Below are 26729 nucleotides of genomic sequence, written 5' to 3' on the forward strand. Positions count from 1 at the left end.
ATATAATCTTCAATTGGTGGGCATAGGAATGTATGAAGTGGGCAAAAGTACAATTTTTAAATTAATGCTTGAATGCCAGCTTCTTCATAACTATGTGCAATCATTTTCTTAGATGAATTTTCGATTATAATAGTTAAAATTGTTTTTTGTAAATGTTACTACATTACATCTCTCACCCTCTCGAAGATACTTGAAAATAATTACTAGTTGAGATTCTGCAACGATGTCCGTAGTTTCATCCGCCTTGATCGCAAAAAAGGAAATTTATCAATTTCCTCATTTGTTTGTTCCGACTTCCAGCATACACTGTAGCGCATCTTCCTGTTTTTCTTTAGATTTCTGAACAATGAAGAACGACTTGTGTCATTCCGCGTTGTTATGTTGAAAAAAACTATTGGTCCACTTTTTAGATCCCCTCTTTGTACGTATCCTTTTATAATATTCGTAGTTTACAGTCCATGTCCTTGATGTACGTCTTTTATTGACGAGTTTTTTCAGAGCCAGGTGGGTCAAAAAAAATATGTTAAAATAATTTGTTTTGCATCCTATTAAACCCGCAAATATTCGATTCCGCTTTACACTCATTTTCATCCGTTTTTGTCATTTGTAAACAGTCTTAAAAATCTTCTATATTATGATGTAGATTTCGCCAGATACTTTGATACTCTTTTCAACTTTAAATTTATGCGTTGTTTAAATCATACTGACTTCAGATACTGCTAACACGAGATGGCTAAATCTGTTCTAATAGCAGACTGATCAGTTGGAACGGGTTGAAACTTGTAACAGCTTATTTCAACACTTGATTGTATGAGATATAATTGCCACAATAAAAATCCATTGACTGTTTTTTCGATTACACCTCTTATTGTGATACGCAGCCCTCTATTATAATCGTGGAATGTTTTTCAATGTGGAGCCGTTGTAACTAGTGAAATGGTGCTCAGTATACTAATCAAGAGTAACACTGTTTGCGAACAACATTGAAAAACAACAATTGATTATGATACCTCTCAAAAAATATCAACGTAATTATGTCGCTGTGGAGATAGAGACTGAAGCAAGAGAATTTTCAAGGTACTGCAGCTCACAGAAACTTAGCCACTCGAAAAGTGATACTCTTTTGTTATTATTTGGTATAAAATGATGATGAATGGATTTCGTTTATAGTCGCTACTCTACGTTTCCTGCGTTAAAAATTTTACAAATAGTATTATATGAAAATCAATAGATGTAATTGTAGAATATTCAAAATCAAAGAAGAAATTCTAGTTAAATATACGTGTACAAGTTTTTGTGTCACATCTAATAGAAAGCATCAGCAGTAACAGAAACAAAGAAACAAACAAAAATGTCTATTTTTATTAATTGAAAAATTCATTACTTCAAGTACTAAATCCCTATAGTTATCACTTTCCATTTGATATTTGACTTGCCTATAAGATAATATCACAAGTTTGATCCTAAAAGTATTTAGTATACCTCCGTATTTCCACATTTTGTATCATTCGGTGAGTAGAATATTTCAAAGTAGTAACATTTAATTGAATAACAAGCTGCCAGCGATGATTCAAAATAGTTTTGGAAATCTGTTTTCGGAATTACCTTCAGTACATTCGTTCTACTCGTATTAGTTTCAATTTAGTTTCTCTTTTTTATGGAAAATGTGTATATTGAGTGGTATCTTCACCAGAGAAGTAGAAGGAAATCATGAGTCACTTCGACGGAAAGCGTCGCGCTTTTTATGTTCAAACGTTTCACGATAACGGTCGTTCATAGTTTTGACAATGCGTAATAATTAAAATACGAGTATGGTTTTGAAGAGACTAGTTACACGTTTAAACCATCAGCAAAAGGTCGTCCAAGAATGTCTAAGACCACAGACAATATTAATAGGATGAAGGAGTCAGTACGAGAAAATCCGGGTCGTAAACCGACAAAGTTATCGTTATTGGGCCAAAAAAAGTCCAAAAATGACACATCAAAAACCACTGTATATTCCGAAAGTATGAGGAGCAAACTCAAGTAAAGGAATTATTGGCCCTTTCTTCTTTGAAGATTCACGAGTACGAAACTTGCGAGAAAGAATAGCGAATATGAGAACTTGGCTCCAACAAGACGGAGCGGCCTGTCACACATCAAATGAGTCTATGGCGGCTGTGAAATGTTTATTGCAAGTATAATTTCCATGAGAGGTGATATCCCTTGGCCCCCACGTAGCCCTGACTTGACACCTTTTGATTTTTGTTTGTTTGTGGGGACACCTCAAACATAAAGTATACATGAAACGGCAGCAATTATACCTGATTTATTGACAAGAGTTTTCACGAATCTGCGTTCGCGTTTAGACGAGTGCTGTCTTCGAGAGGGCTATCATTTAGATGATGTTATTTTTAAAAAATAAACTCCATTTAATTACCCAACAACAAACCTCGTATTGTTATTGTCTATTAACTATTTTCAATGATAGGTTGTTTCACTGTTGAATTCAATAATACTTTTTTTTGCCTCTTGTTATCGATTTTACACTTTTCTCATCAAATTTATCATTATCAAATTTATTTTATCGCAGTGTGAAAAAAACTCCCTCGAGCCATGTTCCCCACCTTGTAATTACTGGTTAAATTGGCAAAGATATACCGAAAAACTTTCTTTATATATTTGCACCCTCAATGATGCCTTTGAAAAACTTTTCCCAGGAGATTTATAAAATTATTCACCGACGGAAACTGATTTCTTATTTCACCCAAAAGTTGATTTGTCCTGCGAGCGACACAACTGTAATGATCTAAGTTGCGATAAAAAAAAAAAACTTAGAGACATGCCACCATCTGTACACATTTGAGCTTTTTCATGGATGGTATAGCATAGAATGGAAATAAGTTGGGTAAATGATCTTTTATTAATATATTTCTAATTGAATTATTATTTAAGAGATAAATTGGGCTAGGAGGTCGATAAATATAAAACATCTTACCCATTGGTCATTTAAACCATATTTATGTAGCAACAGGCGACAATATTGTAGGTGAGACTCTATTGAATTAGAAAATGTTAGTTACACTCATGAAATTCATTGGTGAAATATGATAGGAAAAGAAAATTAAAGTTATTCAAAGCTTTGAAAACGAAGTAACCAGTTTGAGATTTGAGATGTAGTGATAACGGGGTGTAGGTTTTATTCAAAATGAGGCTAATTTCTGAGAATTTGTTGGTTGTGTTGTGAGCTCAGCCGTCACGCAACACAATTTTGATTTTATTTTAAAGTATTTGTCAATTTTTATCAAATTAAGTTCCTAAGAATTACTATTCAATCTCTCTATAATTATTTCCAAAATTTCTGTTGAATGATATTCAGTAGTTAGGTGAACTAAACAACTCTTTTAAATAACTGTTTTCACAAATTCGATTTGAAAATGTAGTAGATCATTTTTCAAATAATAAATGAAACTTACACTTACTACTGAACTCCTTTTGGAATCCTTATCAATGGATGACTTCTGCTGCAAATGTCTGCTAAGAGCAAACATTTCAGCCAATCGGGACCTAGTTTTTGATTGAGGAGGATTGATCGGGGCTACTTGTTGAGGGTTTCTTTTTCTCATCGGAAATACGAGATGCTCAATATCTGGAGTATATCTGAAATGAAAGAAAAATATTAAACAACTGCTCAAATTTGAACATTACAAGTAAAATGAATAAAAATTTATCTCTTCATGATTAGTAAAACTTTTTATTATAACAATAAAGTATCCTATTTCTGAAATGTTGAGTATTTTATCAAAAATTCTAGTAGATGATGTACTATTTTGTAAGGGCAAACCCAGAACGTCATGAATTCTCCGTTATATTAATTATTTTAGGGTTGATTCATATACGGTGCCTGTTCTGTCTCTATTTCGGTATAAGGTACGACTGGTTTTTCAATATATTCAATAGATTTTGTTTTTATCTCCCCGACGTATTCTTCTAAGAAGGCACTAGATAGCCACTGCAGACCTCAAATAAAAATACCCAATAATTACAAAATTCTGAGATAATCCAAGAAAAAAACAAACTTAATTCTTAAAACAATTCCTTCTAGAAGAACGTACGCTTATTAGTAGATACACCTTATCGGGGTTTCCATCAAAAATCTCTTCAATTTGAATCAAATCTCTTTTGGAGTCGTGATTGTCGGACTTTTTTTCATAAATTTAAAAATGAATATTATTTTTGATTTGTAGTTATATCAATGTTATTTTTCAATTAATTCGTAACATTAAATATTGTTACCAAAGTATAGACGCCCGGAAAAGATTTTATTTTTGTATTTCTACTCCACTTTATTAAGTTTCCGTATGCCAATTTATACTTTTTTCTATAAATTTCCGACAACAAATCTAAACTTACTTTAACAGCTTCTTTATAATATATCTGGAAAAGTATTAGTGAAATCGTCTTAACTGTCAGTAAAGTATCCATATTATGTACTATAAATATAAAGGGTGTCTCATAAATATTATCGTTTTCCAATCTTCACTTTATTGATGAAATAATCATACGAAGAGAAAGCTTCAATATTCTAGGATATCAACTCAACGTTAACAAGTTGTTTGAAACCTTGATAAAACTATACTCTAGGCTACGATACAAAAAATTATCGCACTGCCTTTTCAACATCTATTGGATTCAAATTGTTCTCCACGCAGGAAGTTCGCCATGGATCTGGTAATCAAATCCAAGAAGTCAAGCCACCTTTCACCTGTAATTTCCTTTTGTACTGGCATTAGTTTTCTTTTTAAAACCTTTCCACTTAGAACTCTCATCCCCAATTTATTAAAGAAAATCTGAGAATAAGAAGAGTGTGGAGAGGTGAATCAAAAGGGAGGCGCCCACTGGGAAGTCCGAGAGCAAGATCGAATGACCAAGCGGGTGAAGGTGTAAGGAGACTTGGTAGAGGATAGAAAATTATGGAGGCAACTTGTTGGCGAGGCCAAAAATCAACTAGGATGTAAGTGGCCACAGTAGTAGTAGTAGTAGAATTGATTCTGTAGGAGATCAGTGCATTTCTCGGTCAACTTGAGCTCCAGCTAACAAAATTGTTGAAATATAACTTACTGAATGCATTCTACTTTTGAACCTCTTTCGTAGAAAAAGTACAATATACGAAACGTGAAAAATCGACATTTTCATCTCATTTTCACGGTATTCGTCTTCGATTTATGCCAACAACCTTCTGCGCGGAAGAGAAATATATAATTTTTTCCACTTGTTATACAATAAACCATTTTGACGCTATGTTATTTGTAGTTTTATGACGGACATGTGTGTCTGAACAACATTTAAATTGATTAGTTATTAAATGAGCCATTTTGTATTTGAAAATGTGTTAATCAGATCAATTTTTAGATATAAATACCAAATATTTAACTGGGTTTCAGTGCACAGTAACCTTATTACCACATTTTGAATACAATTACTTCAGTATATACAATCTAATTTGATTAGGATGATGATATAACTAATTAATTCGAAGTATATCAACAGAAATCTGAATAGGAAATAATTATTTCATTCAGCTATATAGAAATTCTAATATTCAAACAAGCCGAATATCTTACGGTTTTGAAGCAAATCTCTTCGCCCCTTTGAATAACAATCTATTGTTTGATTATTATTTGATTAACCAAAGGAGTACAAACATATAAATTTGTTGGGTCAACGCTTTCCATTAAAATGGATCAAGAATTTCAGCTTCTATATCATAGTTTATTTTTGGGCGCAGAATTCGAAATAGCTCTCAGATTTTGTCGGTTAAAATAAACACATGGATTCAAATATTTACAAACATACATGGATTAATGTATTCACAGCATAATTTATATATTATGGAGTTTAGTAGAGTAGTCCCGCTTAGAGTTCCGTCGTTCTTCATATCGATCTTGCCTAGTTTTGATGCCTAGCTGGAATTTTTTTTCCTATGAAGATTATCGATGTTTGAAGACATAATTTTCAAATTTTGGTGACTCTTTACTTCATCATTTGCAACACATTTGATTTTACCAAAAACTAGTACAATTTTTATTCATCACTGTTATGTTAAGGAACATATTTTGAATCAAGTTTTACTTCTTGGACGATAAAATGTGATATAAGGATCTGAATAATGTAAGTTTTTTCTATTGATCTCGATGAAACCACTTCGGCAGACTCTTCCGAAAAATTCTGTATCAATTTTTCAAATTTGATGCTGTTTTACTACTTTACTACTTTACACACTATTTCCGTGGAGAGCAAGAAATTTTCCCATAGTGTACCTCACTCCTAGCTTGTGGATGTGTGCAGACTTACAAAGTGCACTCAATTATTGTGAGCCTTCTTTCAACAACAATGAGACGTTAACTTAGACCTGGAAAAGCTAAAAGGTATTTATGGGTTAACAAAGGGTTAATAAAGACGAAGAGCAACAACCACACAACAATAGTTATTCATTATTAGAACAATATCACCTCAAAAAGAGGATGGAAGAGACTGAATTGACCTTGTCAACCGATACTGACACTGAAACTATGTGAATTGCATTACAGGACATCAGAAACTTCAGCTATACACCTCTAAACCTCGTCTCGCCAGAATCTGATGTCAAGTTAGTATTAGACACCACCGAGAAACTGGAACAATGGTCACAAAAGGCAATACACGGTAGAGATCATGAGGCCACAGTAATCTCTAGTGGTGATAGACCAGGATCACCCTGGTGATCTAGTAGCCATATTGTAAATGTACTATCTAGTCATGTTTCTATTGAAACAATTCTGGGTACATATATTTATCGCTAGCAGCTTAATCTAGCTACTTGGGTTAGCTTCTAAACATCTGTATGTTACAAAGATGCATTTCAATCTTGCAGAAAAATTTATTGATTTGTGATTGATCGTTATTAATAACCACTTATGTATGTTTGGATTATTACTTTATCACTGCTTTCTAACTTCATCGATTCTGGAAACATTAGATGACCTGTCAGATTTCCCGGCTTTAATTTGTTATCTCTAGATAAGTCAATGAACCAGTATAACAAAAACTACAGACGATCAAATAAATCTGCAGACATTTAGAATAATTTTGTTGTTGTTGTTTGTCTAAAGAGATGTGTTTATTCTCCTACTTTCATCAATAATACGTGATTAGATCCTCCATTCGAGAAATTCATGATAGATTACTTTCTTCGAAATAGATATTGGAAATGTTGTTTATGAAACGTTAGCTCACGAAGGCTTCGTATATGATGAGAGAAGTAATGAACTGATTTCGTTATATCTCGTTAAAAACAGAGAAAATAGAAACAGACAGAAAGCAATAGCATCCAATCAAGAGCATGGAGCTTCATTGCGCGTTGATGAGAATAATACGAGTCACGTCACCTGTCAACAGCAACAGTTTTACTTCCACTTCTCTTCGTAATGCGCTACTGAGAAATTGATGTGCCAACGTTTTTGCACTTATAATTAATATTTTTATGAGAAAATGCTATTCACGAATAACACAACATAGGAAGAGAATCCTTATGCCAAAGCTATTCATTTTGAATGTGTGCATTCAAATTAAATATCGATCCTACGTTAACTGGCTGTTGGGAACTTTTAAGTCAACACTAAATATTTTCTGAAAATAGTTATTGAATGTAGTTCTGTATTTTGTCAAGTATCAGAAGACAAATTAGAAGAATGAATCAAAATTCTAATAATATTTGTTCTAACTAAAGTTAGTATTCGTGAACTGGATTTCTTCGTTATAAAACAAGTTACTGATCTGAATCTCGAACCACGAAATAAAATGATGTAGGGAAAGACCACAGTCGGGCAGTAGATCAACACAATATAAAAAAAAAATTGGTAAGCAAGAAGTGACTTCCAACCAGTATCTCGAAATGTTGAATTTATACCCCTTGTAGATGCCAAAAATATCCCTCTTGCCCCCCACCCTTTCATATTAAACTTGGATTGATGAAAAACTTTGTAAAGGTTTTGGATAGAGACAGTGATAGATTCAAATATTTTAGAGAAGTTTTTCCCCAGTTGAGTGATGCCATATTAAAGGAAGGAATTTTTATTGGGCCACAAATAAAAAAATTTCTGGACGATGACAATTTTGCAACAAAGAGCATGAAATGCATTTGTTAGTGTAGTGAGGGGTTTTTGGGCAACAATATGGATCCAAACTACCAACAGTTAGTTGATGAACTTCTTGACGCCTACAAATCCCTTGTTGTTATAATGTCATCGAAAATTCATTTCCTACAATCCCATTTGACATTTTTTCCCGAAAATTTGGGAGCTTATAACCTGGGTGAAAGATATTAGAACAATGGAAATTTAGTTCGGTATGGAGAACGATGGGATTCGGCCATGATAGGTGATTACTGTTGGTTTTTAAAAAGAGAAAGTTCAACCCCTCATAAAAGGAAAAAGTTAAAGTTATCGATATTTAAAGTGATGTTTTTTTGAAGTTTTTGTTTTTAATATATTTGAGAATAAATATTGAGTATTTTACCAATGATTGTGTAATAAATGTAACTTGAAAATTTCGCGGTTACAATTATTTTTTTTTCATATTTTCTTATTTGTATAGGTCCATTTTATCACAATATGCTAGTCATTCTTATGTCTTTTTGTCGACCAGTGTTATTAGTGGACATTAGGAGACATCTAACACGACAAAAGATAATTGAAAATAAGTGAATTAATGATGCCCAATTCGAACAATTACTTAAATATATTATAATTGATATAGATTAACAAAAATGCCCACAATTTATGGGAAGAGAAATGAAGAAAAGGCTTAATAGTTTGTCGATTATTTATAAAGTGAAATTGAATGTAGACAAAATCATTCAATGGGTGTCAATGAAGCTGCATTAGCGATTGGTATTTCTAAAACATGTGTCTCATGGGTGTTTGGAAATGATATAGAACTAGAAACATTTGAATTTGCACCATTCGTGTTAGAGCCTTTAAACAATGTGATATCGGATAATATTATTATTGATAACCAACTCCACAGCAAACATCTAACGTGGTCGAGCACGATTTTTAGTTGAACAATAAATCAATCAAATTTTTAGTGACAATAAGGTCAAAAACTATTTATTCTTTGACGTAAGGAGTCATATGTTGCTACAGTTCAAAGGGAATGTTTTTTTCACCCTTATGCATTATTTGGAGGAAAAAATAAACGACGCTACCGTTTTCAAGGATTGGTTGAAATCCTATTTTGTTGTTACTTATTGTAGATGACTATTCTTCTTAACCGAACATCATTTTACTTTGTTTACCGAGCCACCTACAACTGGAAGCTGTTTAAAACTTTTGGAAAAATCCTGGATTAGAGCCGTAGCGGTACAATGCCTGATTTTAGAGCCACAGGTACTTTTAATTCCAAAGTGATTCCAGATGCGTTTATTACTTTTGATACGAAACAAGATACAGAGACCATACTACATGACTCAAGCAGTATGGATAAAAATTTCTCACCGCCTTCAGCTCCGCCTAGGCAACTAAAAATGGATTTCGTCACATGCGTCTGGCAAAATGTTGATGTTTCAATAGTTGATATTGACCCCGTACAACGGAAGTTGGTCGAAAACGTTATTTTGTTAGTTTCCAACTTTCCAACAGTGGTTTAAAACAAAAGGTGCATAATTCGAATGCATTCTGATTGAGAAGAAGAAGAGAAAACCGTCAAATTAAATAGAAGAATGTGGTTAAAAGCAAAAACCAATTTTGGCTTTGTACGAAAGTGAAGAGTGGAATGAAGAATGCATAGGGTGTGGCAAACATTATTTTAAATCACTCGATTACTGAATAGAATGTACCTATCAATTGCATTCGATGGTTTTATAATGGATGTTATAAATTTGCACCTCTTTAAAATAAAATCAAAATGAAAAAAAGAAAAGTACTATAAGTGATTTTGTTCATACTTTTCTATTTTATATAAATAAAAATTGCAGCTGCTCATATTGAACTTTGAGCTCCATATCTTCCTGTCCCCGTATCTGAGTATTCCAGTAACGTAATTTGAGACTTGGTACATCCTGTAAAATCTGATATTCCCATCCATTTATTGGTCTACCTGACCTCTACCTTTTCTTGTTTGGTCTCCATTCGATAATTTTCCTTATCCCTGTCGTTTTTCCATTTTTCTAAAGTGTGCGGACCATCATAATCTTTTTGTTTTAATTAATTCAATGTATTCTAGAATAACCAATTTCATATTCAAATATCATAAAATACTTACCCTGGATCCATTCGAACGAAATCTTGTACGCTAAGTTTAGGACCTGATTTTGAAGATTGTTTAGTGAGAGTGGGTTTTCTTTTAACATTAAAAGGCTTATGTGGATCCGAGAGCATAAGCAATCTATCTCTTAACTGCATTTCGTCTCGGCTCATTTTCCGAACTGCTTCGCGCACTATATGTCATTGGTCCAATCTGGTCCAGTTTTATGGTTCATCTGAAAAGATAGATAAATCTCAGCACCATGAATTTCACTTAGATTTGTATACATCGAGTTGAATATTGAGTATCTCAGAACAAATGACTTTTACATTTATTTTTTGATTACCTGCTAAAGACCTTGCAGTGATAGACAAACAAGAGATTCGAAAATCGATAGACAATTAGAGTAGAGTATTAAAATTGAATATTGTTGGAAAAACTATATCATAGCATCATATAATCCGTTAATAAATGGATCTGTATGAAGAAGTTTAACATAAAACAAATCATCTTTAAGGGTGTTCCGACAAAATTATAATACTAGGAATCAAAAGACCTCTCATCCGTTCCAGTCTTGATTTTGAATACTCTACCAACATGGCCCCTTCCAAGTTTGACATCATACTCTCTTCATCTATGCCTTAGTGTCTTCTACTCCAGCCCCACTGCTAGCCTCTATGTTAATAAAGCCACACCTCTCCTTAATACAAATATTCCTTCAATCTGCTTACAATGAACATAAATATAACTCAATAATTTATCATTTTATCAATATCTCGGAACCACCGATTGTGAACACAAAGAACCATGAAAGTCGTAATATTTGAAAAAATTAGGAAATATCAAAACTAAGAGGAAGACATTTTTACTTGAAAATTAATAATGTGGAAACTTAATTTATGAAACTGTGGTAGGTGGTACTCACGGCTTACATTCAATAGACTTATGTTTATCAGTTTTTAGAAGTAGAAACTTCAGTTTAATGATGACGTGCTGAGGGGCTTTTTTCACAGACTTTAGAAGTAAATCCAAACATCTCTGTTGTTTTTTACAATGCAAAACGTAGAAAATGCGTACGAGGAAGGTCCCACAAGTACCTGGTCGGATTTAGAGATGACGGTAGTTGCTTGAAAAATACCACTGTAGTAGAAAGTACACAATCTCTACAGCATATATTTCAAGTTTTTTATTATTCATTATTAAAATGGGTTTCTATCAGTCCACACCCGAAAAAAAAGAGCAATCAAAACAATGGTCTGAAAAGATAGAACCGGCTCCAAACAAGGTAAAGACCGTTCCATCTGCAGGCAAGGTCATGGCGCCAGTTTCTTGGGATGCGCTTGGGATAATTTTCGTTGACTATCTTGAAAAAGGAAAAACTATCAACTGCGAGTATTATGCGAACTTATTGCAGCATTTGAGCGATGAAATCAAGCAAAACGACCGCATTTGGCTAAGAAGAAAGTTTTGTTTCATCAATACAAAACAAAATTGATGAATTGCTCCCTCATGTACCACATTCGTCAAATTTAGAAAATGTCTCGTTGATCAAATATTTTACAACAATGAAGACGAGAAAATTGACGATTCAAGAATATCGAACATCGCTGGGAAAAGTGTATGGAACTAAGAGGAGATTACGTTGAAAAATGAATTTATTTTTTCCCAAAATTATTGTGTTTTCTTTGCTGGGCCAGGTAATTTTAGGATCATCCTCGTATTGCTAATGTGTCTCAAACCTTTATGGTTTCGTTAGGTACTTTAGGAGCACCAGCACGCTGCAAGGTTATATTAAGGCGTATCTGAATTTTCTAGTACGTTACCTAACCGTGTCAATTTTGCATTTAGTTTTCAATAGTTAGGTCGCCTTTCCCGAATTTAAAAAAAAAACTGGAAAAAAAGAGTATTCAATAGATAGAAAGTCATGGTCACATGGAAAATAATGACGTCGATTCAAATTAAATCTAGTTTTATATTTTATTATACATTGAAATAACAATTGTTTTTATTCAACCCGCAAACAATCCAATGAGAATATACGAACGAATATTATGCTTTGTTTGAAATTGGACTTTTTTGTATGATGGAATTCGTAGTGTGATAAAATCGACGGCAATATAAAAACAGCGCTATGATAAAAACGTAATTGAATAAAAATCGGTAAAGTCGTTAACGTTTATGACAAGCACCTCTTATTTGATTGGAAAACTGATTGTTCATTCTTTTTATGAACTAGTAGCATATATTTTACTATTCTTATGCTATTAGCGTTATCGTTTGTAAAGTTTAAATTTAACTTATTGATTATCCTGTAATATATCGATAAAATATTTCACATATTTAGAGACATTAGAATGACGATATGAAGCTATATTTAAACTCTCAATGCCTTCGATTCATTGTGCTTCTTTGGCACGTTATACTAAAATACCAATTTGTAATTTAGGAATCTTAGGTGAGAAATGAAAGAAACCGTGAAATATGAAGAAACCGTTTTTTCAAGAGGGTAGATGAATAAATAAGAAAAAGTAGTAAATCAAGTGCAAATTTTTCTGATGCATTCCAGGCATATTGGCTGGTCACATTTTATGATTTGTCTTCCTCTTCTTTGACGCTAACACTTGGAGCAGGCTTTCCTTTTTTCTAGCTTGTCACTTGGGATGCAGCCATCTGGGTTTTGAAGATCTTCGTTCTTAACATATGCTTGTATGGTAACCCTGATGTCACGTTGTGGATTGGGTATTTCCAACCGTCTGGCCATATGTGTACCTCGAAATGAAAGGTAAAAGATGAACGAGTTGATGCACCAATTGGCGGGAAACTACTGGACAGTTACTGTGCGGGAGAAAGCGGACGAACCATCAAGGATGACAATTTTGAAGAGCCAAATTTCCCGTCTAGTCTCAAAGTCTTAATTGACCTCAGCTCGTATTTTTTTACTGATTGAATGAAATATTTCCGTATATTTTCAGTATTAAAATCCGTCTGGACAAAACAACGCGTTTTGTGCATGAACGGAAAATATTTTGTGATTTGTTTCGACAGTTTAGGTGCTATTACTATCTGTTACTGAAACATATTCTCATTAGAAATAAATAGAGAATGTTTTATAGTATGCATATAGTGATATAAATTAGCAGATTAACAAATTAAAACAGATTATGAACTTCAAAGGAGTAAAATTACAATGGAAGAGAAAGAATTGAAAATCATATAATATTTTTAAGTTTTTATTTGAATAAACTGAACTTATGTTCTATTACAAAATGCTCTTTATTGTCTCTTCGTATGTAGAACTTTCAATGTGTGAAAAGAAAGAAAAAAGTCTTTGTATACCAATTATTTCCATCTATTTTTAGTGCAAAGAAATTCATATAATTATGAAAAAAGACAAATGCAGATCATAAATCATAATCGTGATTCAAACGGAAAGAATAAGGAAAATATATTTCCTTCAAAGGGTCACGAAGTTACTAGGGTACAGGCATGTCTCAAAGAATATATTTGATATAAACGAAGATGTTTGTATTCTTATCAACAATTCTAGCAATCGATATTTTGTGGCTTTAGCATAATGGAGTCAAAAGAAACGTTACCACAGGCTCTATACCATCACCTTGTAGTTTTTAAAAAATGCCGCAGTGACTATTTGGAAATTTACGATGACATTCCTCGTTGTAACAACCTGTCGCAATTTTAGTCGATTTTACGTTCCCATCCGATTACAAAGTCATCTGAGATCTATTTTGAAACGGAAGGGATTCATAAGCTTGGCTCCAATTGAATATTCTACGATATCCCAAATGCATCCTTTTCAGTGAAAAGAATTACAGTCATCGATGGAACCAAAATAATAATAATTGCTGGAGGTAGATGGACAGCTGCACTGGATTTTAAAATATGTGAAAAATAGGTTTTATACAGGCATGAACTATATTGTTAAGAAAAATACTTGATTGCATACCACAATTGTAGGTGAGTTTATCAGGAAAATCACGGACCTTAGATCTAAAGTTAACTTGGAATAGATAATCATGAATTTATCATGCAAATATTGGATTTCAAGACCAAAGTTATCTTGCCTACGCTCAATATCAATAGTACAATATTGTTAAGATATAATATATCTTATCTCAATCAAAAACTAATTTATTTATTTATATTTAGTTATTTTTATGTTTGTGAGAATCCGTGGATGGTGGAGTAATACCCAGGACAGGAAAAAGTGAAGAAAAATAGCGGAAAAAGCCAAAACATGCAAAGAATTTTAGTTTAAAAAAGAAAATGGTTAGAACGTGGATTGACTCGCGATAATCAATGAGTAAAAGATCTCTTAATTAAGCGGTTACTATTCCTATTGAAATTATATAATTTCAATAATCTCCTATTTATTATGGTGAGTTATAGTAGTGAGTTGTAACGCATGTTGTTGAATAATTCATATATAATTCAATAGGAATGAATGAAACAAACAATTGTAAGCTCATAAGTAAAAACGGTGTTGATAATAGTCCGACGATGTTCTTTTGAATGTATTCTGGTTTAAAACTTGGCGCTTAAGCATTAATTGACATGATCTGACGGGAAAAACAAAATTTAAACAGTTGCTTTTGTACAAAAACGAATGTTAGGGTAGCCAATTTGACGAAGAAAATTACATTAAAGTCAGATTATTTCGGTTGTTTTCACTGCAAGCTCATGCCACTTTGATTCTATGATCACTAACATGAACTTGATTCGATTTATCAATATTCAATTTACTCACAATTTACAATTAAATAATTGTTTTCCATTATAGAGTAGTTTGTAATTAAACAAACAAATGGGAAATTTGATTTGCAATAAAATAATTTGTTGGAATTTTGATGTTGAAACGAAATGAAATAATCGGGAAAAATCTAAAAAATTTATTACGATTAGCTCACAGCATACTGTGAAAAATAATAGACGTGACTTGGATAAAGATTGTTGTCAAGAATTTAGACAATTCGAATCCAGTATAATAATCAAGTAAAGAACGTAGTAGTACGAAAAATGTATGAAACATCACACAGTTACGTCGAGAACAAAACTTTTGTTTTATTAGATATATAAAAATAATAATTTATCTAACAAATTCCAAAAGTGAAGAAATTTATAAGGAAGTGGAGGAGTTGGAGGACTGCAAAAATTATCAAATAATTTCGATCGTTGAACTGATAAACAGGGTTTTGAAAAAGCGCTTATTATACTTATTTCCACGACAAAAGTAAATTCTACTGATTCACATATTTTTAGTAATCTTGGTAAGAAATGAAGTTCCGTCAAAAAGAACGTGCGCCTGGAAATCTTCAGATCAAATAATAAATTAAAATGTTTATTACAGTTTCGATTTTTGACAGTAGCGAATCACAGTGTTTTACGCAATTCATTGAGAATGATGGTTATTTGGCGAAAACTGTCAAGTGTTTAGATTTAGAAGTCCCATATCAAAGAGTTATTTTAAATTTTTTAGAGTGCCTACGATTAAAACATGAAGATCAGTCAGAAAACGGTATTATTATGAACATTGAACAAGAGGGGGATATTATAGATGTTTGAAACACACGACTTTGTTAAATATAGCGAGATTGATAATTTTGATAATTGTATTGTGTGTCAAGAGATGGATGGCTAATTTTTTTGCAGCATTAGTGAATGAGAAGGTGTATTGTGCCGAAATGTGTTAGTGAATCAACATTATTTTAGCCAGTTATCATTTGACCTTTTTTTTATAATAATCACTGAAAATTACAACTTTGGAAACCTAAGACACTGTCATGCTGGTTTTGTACCAAATGCATTACTTTTATTACTGAAATCACTCCTCAATTCTATGCGAATTACCACAAAGATATGATCGCGACATTATTTGAAAAATGTTTCGTCGATCAGCTCCTACCAAACATTTCGCCTAAATATGTTATGACTAAGATATCATAATATTAAAATTTATGAAAACTAGGAACATAAATAGTCCTAAAAAGATTCCCACAAAAAGGAATTGTTACGAAGTGTAAACATAATTTGAAAAACGAATATGTTTGATAGCATTTGCAAACTCATGAGCATTAGATTCAGCCTGATCCCGTATTAATGTGTGTTCAATCCTACAGAAATGGTTTGGAGAAAATTGGAAACGAATAAACGCAAATATAATAGTTTACCTAGTCGAGTTATATCGGAGTTTGACAATGATGCATAAACAATTTGTGTTGAATGCGCAATAAAGAAAGAAAATGAATATTTTATTCTACCACCCATAACGTGAATAATAACTTATCTCCAACATTTCTATTCCGAAGAGTCTTGCTTCTCAGATAATACAGTGATAAGCTTTTTTTAATATCTTATATATATATATGTAATTCTACCGTACGTGCGTATGTCACTAAACTCTTACTAAACGGCTGAACCGATTTGAATGACTTTTTATATGCGTTTAGGGGGCGCCATGGATGGCTTAGATTCACAAATCAGTCCGGCAAATAGTGCTGCAGTCTGTATCTAGGTTATTTATCAATACTGCAACTAAACGGCTGGATCGATTTGAATCATTTCTTGTGAATGAATTTAAGTGGGGGCCTGAATGATTGAGATTCACAAATTAGTCCGGGAGATGACGCTGCAGTTGGTATCTTAGTTATTCATCTATACTGCAACTCAACGGCTGGAAAATTTACATTCTTAAATCAACGCGGTAGGTGGTGTTGCATTTTTATGTGCAAACGAGTGGATCTGAAAATGTGGAACTATCACCCTTTAAAAAAATTAAATTGTAAGGAGATAAAGAACCATTAAATTTCAAGTAATAATTGTTATTTTTATTGTTAGACAATTTTTACAATTTACTAAACACATAGTATAATTACTTTAATGAGTTTAAAAGAGGAAAACAATCAAAGATGTAGATTCTAGGCCATATTTCTGATTTATGGGTTATCGTTGGTTTCTCCAGCCTCCAAATCGCTGGTAATCTCTTCAAATTTGTCATCAATTGGCCAGTCACAAATTTCTTCGAAGAATCCCCGATGCTCGTCTGGAATGTAGGCTCTCAGTTTCATATCTTCCATCTTTGTAGTTTTTATTAGCCCTCGACCTTGGTCAGCTTTAATAGAAGGTGGGAAAAGAGTATCTGCTTTTGTCTCGGCCAGTAAAAAGTTGTAATGAGTAAATATCATTTATTGTGGGGTATAAAAACATCCTTTTAACTTAGATTCATAAACGAACATAAAGAGAGTACTAATCTGAAAGTACATTTTTTGTAGAACCTCTTTGGCCATTTCTTGAAATCCAAAACTATGTCAGATTATGTAACCTCACGAACCGTGAACTTATTAAACTGTGATGAGTTTTACAAAATTATGTCAGTTATTTCATGAACATCAAAAATGCAGTCATGTTTCTTTAAAGCCTTAGATATTAATACGAAACCCCTGTGACGCCGGAGGAAACTAGGGAAATTCTGAGCGACCTTCTGGAAACGACCTGAATCTGTCAGATATAAGCAGAACCTTGATATCGCTCGGTTTTTTTCTGGCCTGAATAATTATCACTAAAAAGTCGAAGCTTAGTGTATTGGCTTGGTACTTGGTATTCATTAAGAAAAGAGCAAAATTCTGATTTGACCCATTTCCCCTCTTGATAAAGTCGCCCTTTTAACCCGTTTAATCGATATATTCTGATGTTTAGACTACAAAACCACCAAAACCTGAAAATCTATAACAAATTGACTTATCCCTGATTTATTTATAACTATCATCCTCCGAGCAATCGGTCAACATTGAAAATGAAACAAAACCATTACAAGGAGACTCACAATGCATCAAACTGCCAGACAATGTCTGTCAGATGATAAATACGAAAGATGCTTTGCACTCAAATATCCCGTTGAATTTTTGAATTCACTGGATTTAACAGGAATGCCACCACATAACTTGCGATTAAAAATTGACTCACATATCATTTTTCTTCATTAATTTAAATGCATCTAAATCATACAACGGTATAAAATAAGTTGAAAAAAAATTATAGGCAATGTTCTTGAAGCTACAATTGTGAACCGGAAATTTGAAGGTGAAGTTGTTCTACTGCCACGAATCCCAATGAAACCTTCAGAATCATCCATTTCGTTTGGCATTTGCCATTACTATTAATTAATCACAAAGTCAGGATCTAGAAGATCAAATTTTTTTCTAATGCATGCATTTCAAATGTATTCATCTATACACCTCAAGAATTGAATAAATTATTGCTCATCAAATCGCATGAAGATAAAATTAAACAAACATTATTGATTACAACGAATCAATGTTTCTAGAAAAGTTGATGCTATTCCAAAATAAAGAATAATCAAATTATATTATTTGTCTTTCATTTCATTCCTTGTTTAATATCCTAATAGCTTGAAATATCGTCGAGGGCAACGTATGTCGTGTTCGCTAGTTTAGTATAGATTTATTTAATATTTTCTCTCCAACTAACCTTGAGGATGGCAAAAAAACATGTTGAAAAATTCGAGCCAGTTATCATTTCATTTCTTTATAACCAAAGTGAGTAATTTTCAAAAAGCTTCAATAATTTACGTAGAATTTCAATATAAGAAACCCATTATTATTATCTAGAGGATAGAATCCTTTGTTATTTTTCACTTTCACTACTGTATTTTTCACAGTTTTACAATAGAACATACCAATAATTTCATTTTCTACATGAATAATTACAGGGAAAAATCTAGTGTATACGACGCATCTAAATTTCATTGAAAAAACAAAAGACATTATATTCCTGGATTAGGATTTTGTGCCGGAAGCAACGGGAAAACGTCCTTCGACCTTTTCCATATTTAGATCAAAGGATACTGTAGTTCGGTAAACACTAAAGTAGATATTAGAGAAGAGAAAGGTGACTTTATGATATGTAAAATCCTTTGTACTCAACTCAATCGTGTTGACTTCGTTTCTAAATTAAATAGTTGATCTACTCACAATAGGGTGAGTCATTTTTGTAAGGTCAGGATTTTGAAATTTGTCATACATAACCTGATAAATCAGATTTATTGAATATGTCAGTATCTGGACTTGGTGGTTTTTGAAAAAACAGAAGACAGTCCAGGAGTGATTGCGAACGGATAAACGGTTTTGGTGGTAATTTTTGGAAAACTAATTGAAACAGTCTCTTCAATATCTTAAAAGATGTTTGAGTGATAAAGCATAAAAAGCATTCCACTTAGTTAAATGAATCCTTGTTTTGAATTACTTGGTCGATGAGTTATTTCATTCACTTTTTGCCGTTCGAGAAGAGAGGTGTCTGATGAATAATATAGAGAAGGGGTATATAGAAGATCGAACGAAAACGCTGATGTAGAGGTGGAGCTCAATACTGGTGAATTTTTCAGTCTAGAAAATCAGTTTGAATATGTATAAGAATTCGAGATCGGTTGAATACGTACACTGATACTCGTCAAATGTGATTGATAATATGAATTATTAAAGCTCGCCCGCTTTTACATAACAATGAAGAAAAGGGAACAAGATAAAAAATACCCTTTGTAAAATAGCGTAGTGGAAAAATGTCTGAAAATCTCACACATATAATTTTTCAATGTGAATATAACCATAAAATATTCCGCATCGAATGGAAAATATGCAAAACTTCTTTTAACACGTTGACAGCTCACTACGGCTGACTCTACGGTCTTTGTAAGGACGACGACTACGAGTCTTTTACTCCGTTCGCGTGCTACGATTAAACTTGTGATATATAGCTTCAAGAAAGAAAACTAAAATTCTACGTTAGCTCACGTAAACAGAAAATATCCCTATTACGTATCTATGAAACTTTTTGGAACAATCTTCTACATAAAGCACGGAATTCCCTTCAGATTTTGGAGAAATTAACGCGTTCTCAGTTGTTTTGGCTTTGTCAGTTTTTTTTCCTACAGCTGATAGCAGACGAATAACGAATAACGAACAAGTAGCCAATGGAAAGCCTGAAGATGTGTTCAATGATAAGCAGCCCAAATTATTGCATTTCTTGGGAAAACTGTTACGCGCAGTCAGATTTGAAACAATTTGGCCCGAAAAATCGACGCATTTCTGTCAGAGCATAGGAACACTTGTTGTCTGTCACTAATTCCGATATTTCCTCCACCCTTGCCCAAAATGGTGTCCATACCGGACACATAATTGATTTCAATAGAACCAAAACTCGCACCTCACTTCGCTCCTTCAATTTTAGGATTATTCGAGAAGCTATCGAAATAGAGAAACATCCAATATGTACGCACAGAAGGGACGATAGCCAGAGATGACCGTCAATCTGGAAGCATCTCCGTCATCCACTTTTTTCCAATACCACATTTCCTATAAAAACAACCGAGAAGCTGAACTCCACACATTTATTACCCCTCCCGCCAATGATATACTTCCCACGCGCTCCAAAACCCCAAAATCCGCCAATAGATCCAAGGTCCAGGTGGCTAGCTCACCAGTTAGCTAAAGACTAGCAGTTATTGTGTTAGTGTCGACAGTATTCTCGATGATATATTATTTTCTATTTTAATTATTTTATATTTTTTTTTTGTTCTAGCTTTCCATTTTCTTGGTGAAATTCCAATGATTATGCATATTGAGGTTTTGGAATCAAGCAAAAAAAGGGGTGATTCGTTGCGTGCAGCACTACACCAACACACACAATTACACTGTCTGACGTGCGTTACAGTTTACCTTCAGTCTCTGAAGACGATAAATTGGTTATCGAAACGCGCGTCAGACAGTGTAATCGTGAGTGTTGATATAAACAGTTTATTCGGTATGAATATCGCCAACGGCTATAGAAATTCCAGCTTAGGGAGATTGAGACCACGGAATCTTCTTCACAATGAATGAATAACCACCCTGTATCCACCCTTCTCTTGTCGTGTTAATTACACTGTTTATAACTGAAGAACGACCGAACCTATTTGGCTGAAAATTGGTGGAGACGTTGCTTCGGACCAGGATATGCTTTTTATTATATATATATTATATATATAACAAAACTCAATATATAAAAAAAAAACGAAAAATTTCTTAGTATTTAAAGTACGTTAAAGATGGTTAAAGATGGATGATTTGACAACTAGAAGTTTTCCGGTTGATACGTTTGCTTCGAATTTCTATTAGCTAAGCTGAAGGACTGCACAATAACAAGACATATCATAGTGCTAGGTGAGATTCAGCTCCACCTGGCCTCCCAGTAGCTGCTATTTGATCAAAATTTTTTTTAATTGAAATGAATGTTTAGCGTACTATAATTCTAAAATTACTGTTTCAAAATCGGTTAATATAAACTTCAATTATATCCACATGGAGTAATATATGCTACCATAGTATCTATTGTTTGAGGTTAAATTAGGTCGTGTAAATACTTCAGACCAAACGCTTCAAACGCGGTCATCAACAATGTCTCCGTTCGAAGTTACCAACACGAAACTTAGACACCTCCTTAATGGGACTATTTAATGAGACTGTATATCAGTAAATAGCCTCCATATAATATTTCCACGGTTCGGTCGTAGAATACAGGAAAATGTGCTTAGAAACACGTTTGGGGTTCGCTTTCATACAAAAACTTTGTCCGGTTAAACTTCGTAGGAAGTTGGATAATAAATATGGTGACGTGACCTTTGAAATAAATAATCTGTATTTAGTAGACATATCTATTTGTACAGTATGATTGAAATATATAAGGTATGGCAAATTAATCATCACTCAGGAATCACTCAGCAGCACTGCGTAACTTTGTCCTCATTTGTCTTACAAAGGAACTCACTCTTTCAGTTTCACTTCAAGCATAAGGTCGATAATGTGTTTGGTTTGTATTTTGCGCCTATTTATATTATAGACAGTTTTAGCTATCACTGTGGAAGTGTCATTATTTAATTTTTATTGAAATATGACGAAAACCCCTCATATGCTATTATTTCTCGATTAACCTCAAGAAGCACTTAATAAAAGCCCTAGTGTGAGTGGGACTGTTCCTAGTCTTGAAGTCTTGGTCTTACAGAACAAGCAATACCAAAACCATCTGCAAGACCAAGAGTAGTGCAAGACTAAGACCTAGTGTTGCAAAATTCATTTACTCTGACCGAGCAAGCAATACCCTTGAGATTATTCGCAAATTTCTTCATACCTAAGATATTCGAAAAGAGGAAGAGGAAAAAAAAGCCATATCGCAAACGTTTATTCATTTGTTTGATCAATTTATGTTTTAATGATGAATTAATAATAATTTTTTGATTCATAATACTAGATTCGATAAGGAATGTAACTTGAATTAATTAGTCGTAGAATTTTTTGATTTTATATAATTATCCACCCTTTAACCTTTAACCCTTTATATGAATTTATAAAAATGAATATTTAATAGTTGCTTATACTCTGTGCTGTGATGAAAATTAAAATTATTCAAGAAGTTGACTTGAAACTTAATAAATATGTTTGATGGCTCCCAGATCTGTAAAGTGATAGGAGATCCCCAGTTTGAAAGTCTTTCATCTGTCAATAAAAGGAGCTGCATTCACAGAAGTTGTCGAAGAGTTTTGAAAAATGAAAGAAGTAAAAATTATGCAGTACGAGTGATGAGTAGGGGAGCGTTTTCATCAAGATTTGAATATTTTTGAGGAACGTTATTAGAGATTTCGGGATAAGAAACTTTTAGTTGGATTATGAAAGTTTCAAAAACTTGTTAATTGTATTAGTCTGCTTCGATAATGATTCATGCTTAGGCATCTAGTCAAAGTACTAACTTTGAATTTAGTAACTACCCAAGAATCTTCGATTTGACAGCAAAAACTGGCAGCATTTTTTACAGTTTGTCATGAAAAAGCTTCATTTTACGGCATTATTGTTTATTACGAAATATTTTTTTCATAGTCAGAAGAAAAATGATTAAATTTAGAGAAAAGGGAAGGTTTTTAAGTCAAATATACCAAACATATGGTATATATTATGTTCCAAATCTAGAAAACTCTTCAGCTTCAAAAATATGTATTTGTGCAAAAAATATTCATTGTCACGAAGAAATTGGTTTTTATTTTAATTACTCGTTATTATTGTGACTGAAGTGAGCTTTTTTTAATCGAAATAGCTCAGTTAGCTCAGTAGAAATAATCGTTATGTCTAATATTCCAAAGATCGGCTTTTTAAGATTTGGTAAAGTAATTGAAGAAGAAACTTTTTAAATTGTTAGCATTCCATTTATATGGTTTTAATCGACACATTTAGAAAACACTTGATCAAAATAACGATATACTGGGGATTAGTTGATTTTTCGCAGGATGTCATGGATTTTATATAAGTATTAACTTATTTATATATTTCACAAAAGTCTTCCAACTGGTTGTCCTCTTAACTAAATTAAAATTACACTTATTTATGTTAGATCTTTTCTTTGGGGAGGAGGGATAGTCTTGAATAGAATATTCCCAATCATCTTGAAAGCTGACGTTTCGTTCAATATATTGGCATTATCAGAGCAACACAAATAAAAATATCCATAACAGACGACAAAAATAAATTTCAAACACATATAAGGACTAGAAGCCGAAACAACTTAGACAAAATTTTGAAAAGTTTGTCTATTGTGAGAAAATAAAAACTTTATAATTTGTTTGGTTTATTTTTTTTTATCATTATTTCTTCTTCTTTATAAAAGAGCTAACCGTTTTTATATATATTTTGAACGCATTTGTCACTGTCTAAAATATAGCTAAAACGGTACGCCGTTGTTTTTCCCCATCTCAGAATATTCGATCAAATTTATAACAAACTCCTGTACTCGTGTATTAAGCTCTTTTCCAACAATTTTCTGAAAACAACGGTTGGTTAATATACCGTCGCAAGTATAATCAGGTACTTGTTTGATGAGGTTTTGAAAATTCGACAGAGATTTCATATTGTACGAAATTATCAACTCTATCAACCACTAATAAGTAGTAACTTTCCGTTTTACAGTATTATAGGTTGACGATAGGGTGAGATGGGGAAATGGCGGTCACTTGAGCATTGATCCATTTTTGGACTAAAGATATATACCAATCACCTTATCAATCTATCACGGGTTTCATATTTTTCAATCATTTTGTAAAACCCTCCATTATCACTTTTATGATTAGATTAGAAATTATTAATAATTAGTTATTTCTTAATTAATTAAATTTCTAGACAAATTCTTCTATTTGAAATCAATTATCAGTTTTTATTTCTTTTTTTGAAGTCTTACATCAATGCCAAAAAAAGTCAATAAACTGAAACTATTTATTTAACAAAAAAACAAAGGACATTTTTTTCTTAATTTCTTGACAATCACCCTATGTTGCTGGTAATGCCGGTATACATTTGAGGTATTACCGGTCATTCAAAATTAACACAGGTTTGCTTCTAACATGAACTAAAACAAAATAAAACGACGCTTCATTTATATCATGTTTATTTTTTATTATGCAGTCATAATCATCAAAAATATTTTTTACATTTTACCAAAATTAACTGTTTAATTTAATTAACTAATTCTTCTTCATCCGATGTAGTAGCATACTGAAGGGTATGCCGAACTTCTTGCCTGTTGATCTTAGAGAATTTCCAGCACTAATGGCTTCAAGAGCTTCTTATAATTCCTCTTTTGTTCATATTCCTATCGTTGTGGTTCTTTCCCTGTATCGCCGCATCTACATATATATAAAGATAAGTGGATAATGAGAAATTATGTTACAAACAAACTAAAGATTTTAACGTGATCGGTATTGCCCACTGGCCGCCATTTTCCCATCTTTCTATTAAGAGAAGAAGATAGTAGTAGAAACAAAAAATAGATCCATTCTTAGTAACTCACAAATAAAGAACGAAGCCAAGTGAAGAACACTGTTGACAGTAACACAGTCACTGTTGGTATTGAGCTGTTTCAGCTACTTTCCAATTCCTCGGGGTGAAATTCCAAGGAATAGGCAGACTGAGACCACGGAATCGGATCACTTCTTACCAATGAACGAATAACCACCTTATCCCTACCTCAACCCTTCTGTTAATAATGGCTCCAAAGTGGGAGCCGAAACGTCAAGAATTTCCGAAATTTTAACGCAGTTCAACCCGTGAACCTAGTTCTTTTGCTCATAATCATGACCGCGGAAACCTTTCCAAACACACACATTTTAGGTCTATTCTGTTTCAAACTTTGTTTTTTTAATAATTTTTGATAGATAAAATTGAAGTTTCAACTTTTTATCAAGTCTTCATTAAAATAAGATATAGACACTGACAATTTGCGTATTTATATTGATCAATAGATCACCTTCATCATGATTATCAAAATGAGAATAAAATCAAAATAGAACTAATAATAAAAATTAATTTTTCTCTAGTCCTTACATCTAGAATATATAGCAGTAGTCAATTAAATTATTTGTAGTTGTATTAAAATTTACAAAGTAGAGCTATAAATTTTACTTAAAATATTTAGGTATTTTTTATCATTTATAGTTTTTTCGTCCTTATGAATGTGAACCATTTCTAAAAATTCCCTTTTTTGTGTATTTCGCTTCCGTTTCAAGAATTTTTCAATCTTCATAATTGAATTTATATTTTTTTGATATTTCATGGTTCGTTAATGCAGTTCTATTTTTTTATCGTATTGATGACCTCTTAGTCCATTTTCTAAATACTGAGATGTTTGCCCTATCTAGACAGCATCCTAGTTAGTACAAAGTACTCGATATATAATATTACTTCTTTTGTTTTTTGGTGTTTTAGATTTTAATTTAGTGAAATATTTGGATAATTATGGCCTTTATGAATTATACTAATATCATATTTATTGAAATAATTCGATAATTGTTGTCAAAATATTTTGATAAAGACTTAAAGAAACATCAAAATTGATCTTTCTTTTAAAAATTATCAAAAAAAAAACTATCTTTAAAACAGAAGAGATCTAAAATCAAGAACATTTAGATGCATTAATATATCAAAAAAAGGTCTAAGACATAAGAAATTAAAAAAAATATTCATATATATATATATACTTTATCTAATTATATATATATATATATATATATATATATATATATATATATATATATATTCGATTATAACTTCAGTTTTTTATCATTAAGTGGCGCAGAAACTTCTTTTTTAACTACTGTATTCATCACCAATATAGTGAATATCCAGAGCAAATTTAAACAGAATTAGGATTAGAAGGGAAATTTCGGAGGTGAACGTCTTTGCATATAGTTAGTTTATTCAACAAGATTACTGTCTTTGGTACGTGTCTATATAGTGACATAGAACATAACATCATTAAATTATGATAAACAGGTTTGTTATCTCGGTATCGGTTATTTCCTGAACATAGAGCTTGGGTAAAATATCGAGTAATTTCCGAGTAGATAGACGATGTAAAAAGAATTT

At 32.5% G+C, this 26729-nt stretch overlaps 1 protein-coding gene across 3 annotated transcripts in view; it reads right to left on the reverse strand.

Annotated features, from left to right (window-relative positions):
* The window catches only part of LOC130896213 (mucin-2), a 275551-nt gene that overhangs the window by 203217 nt on the left and 45605 nt on the right, over positions 1–26729 (reverse strand). For all 3 annotated transcript variants that reach the window (XM_057804149.1, XM_057804150.1, XM_057804148.1), the window contains exons 2-3: positions 10282–10498; positions 3456–3639 (exon numbers count right to left, since the gene is read on the reverse strand). In XM_057804149.1, coding sequence (XP_057660132.1) covers positions 3456–3639; positions 10282–10436 — 339 coding nt within the window. In that variant the 5' untranslated portion in view covers positions 10437–10498. The remainder of the gene's footprint in view (positions 1–3455; positions 3640–10281; positions 10499–26729) is intronic.

This window comes from Diorhabda carinulata, chromosome 7 (assembly GCF_026250575.1).
Source record: "Diorhabda carinulata isolate Delta chromosome 7, icDioCari1.1, whole genome shotgun sequence".
Taxonomy (NCBI): Eukaryota; Metazoa; Arthropoda; class Insecta; order Coleoptera; family Chrysomelidae; genus Diorhabda; species Diorhabda carinulata.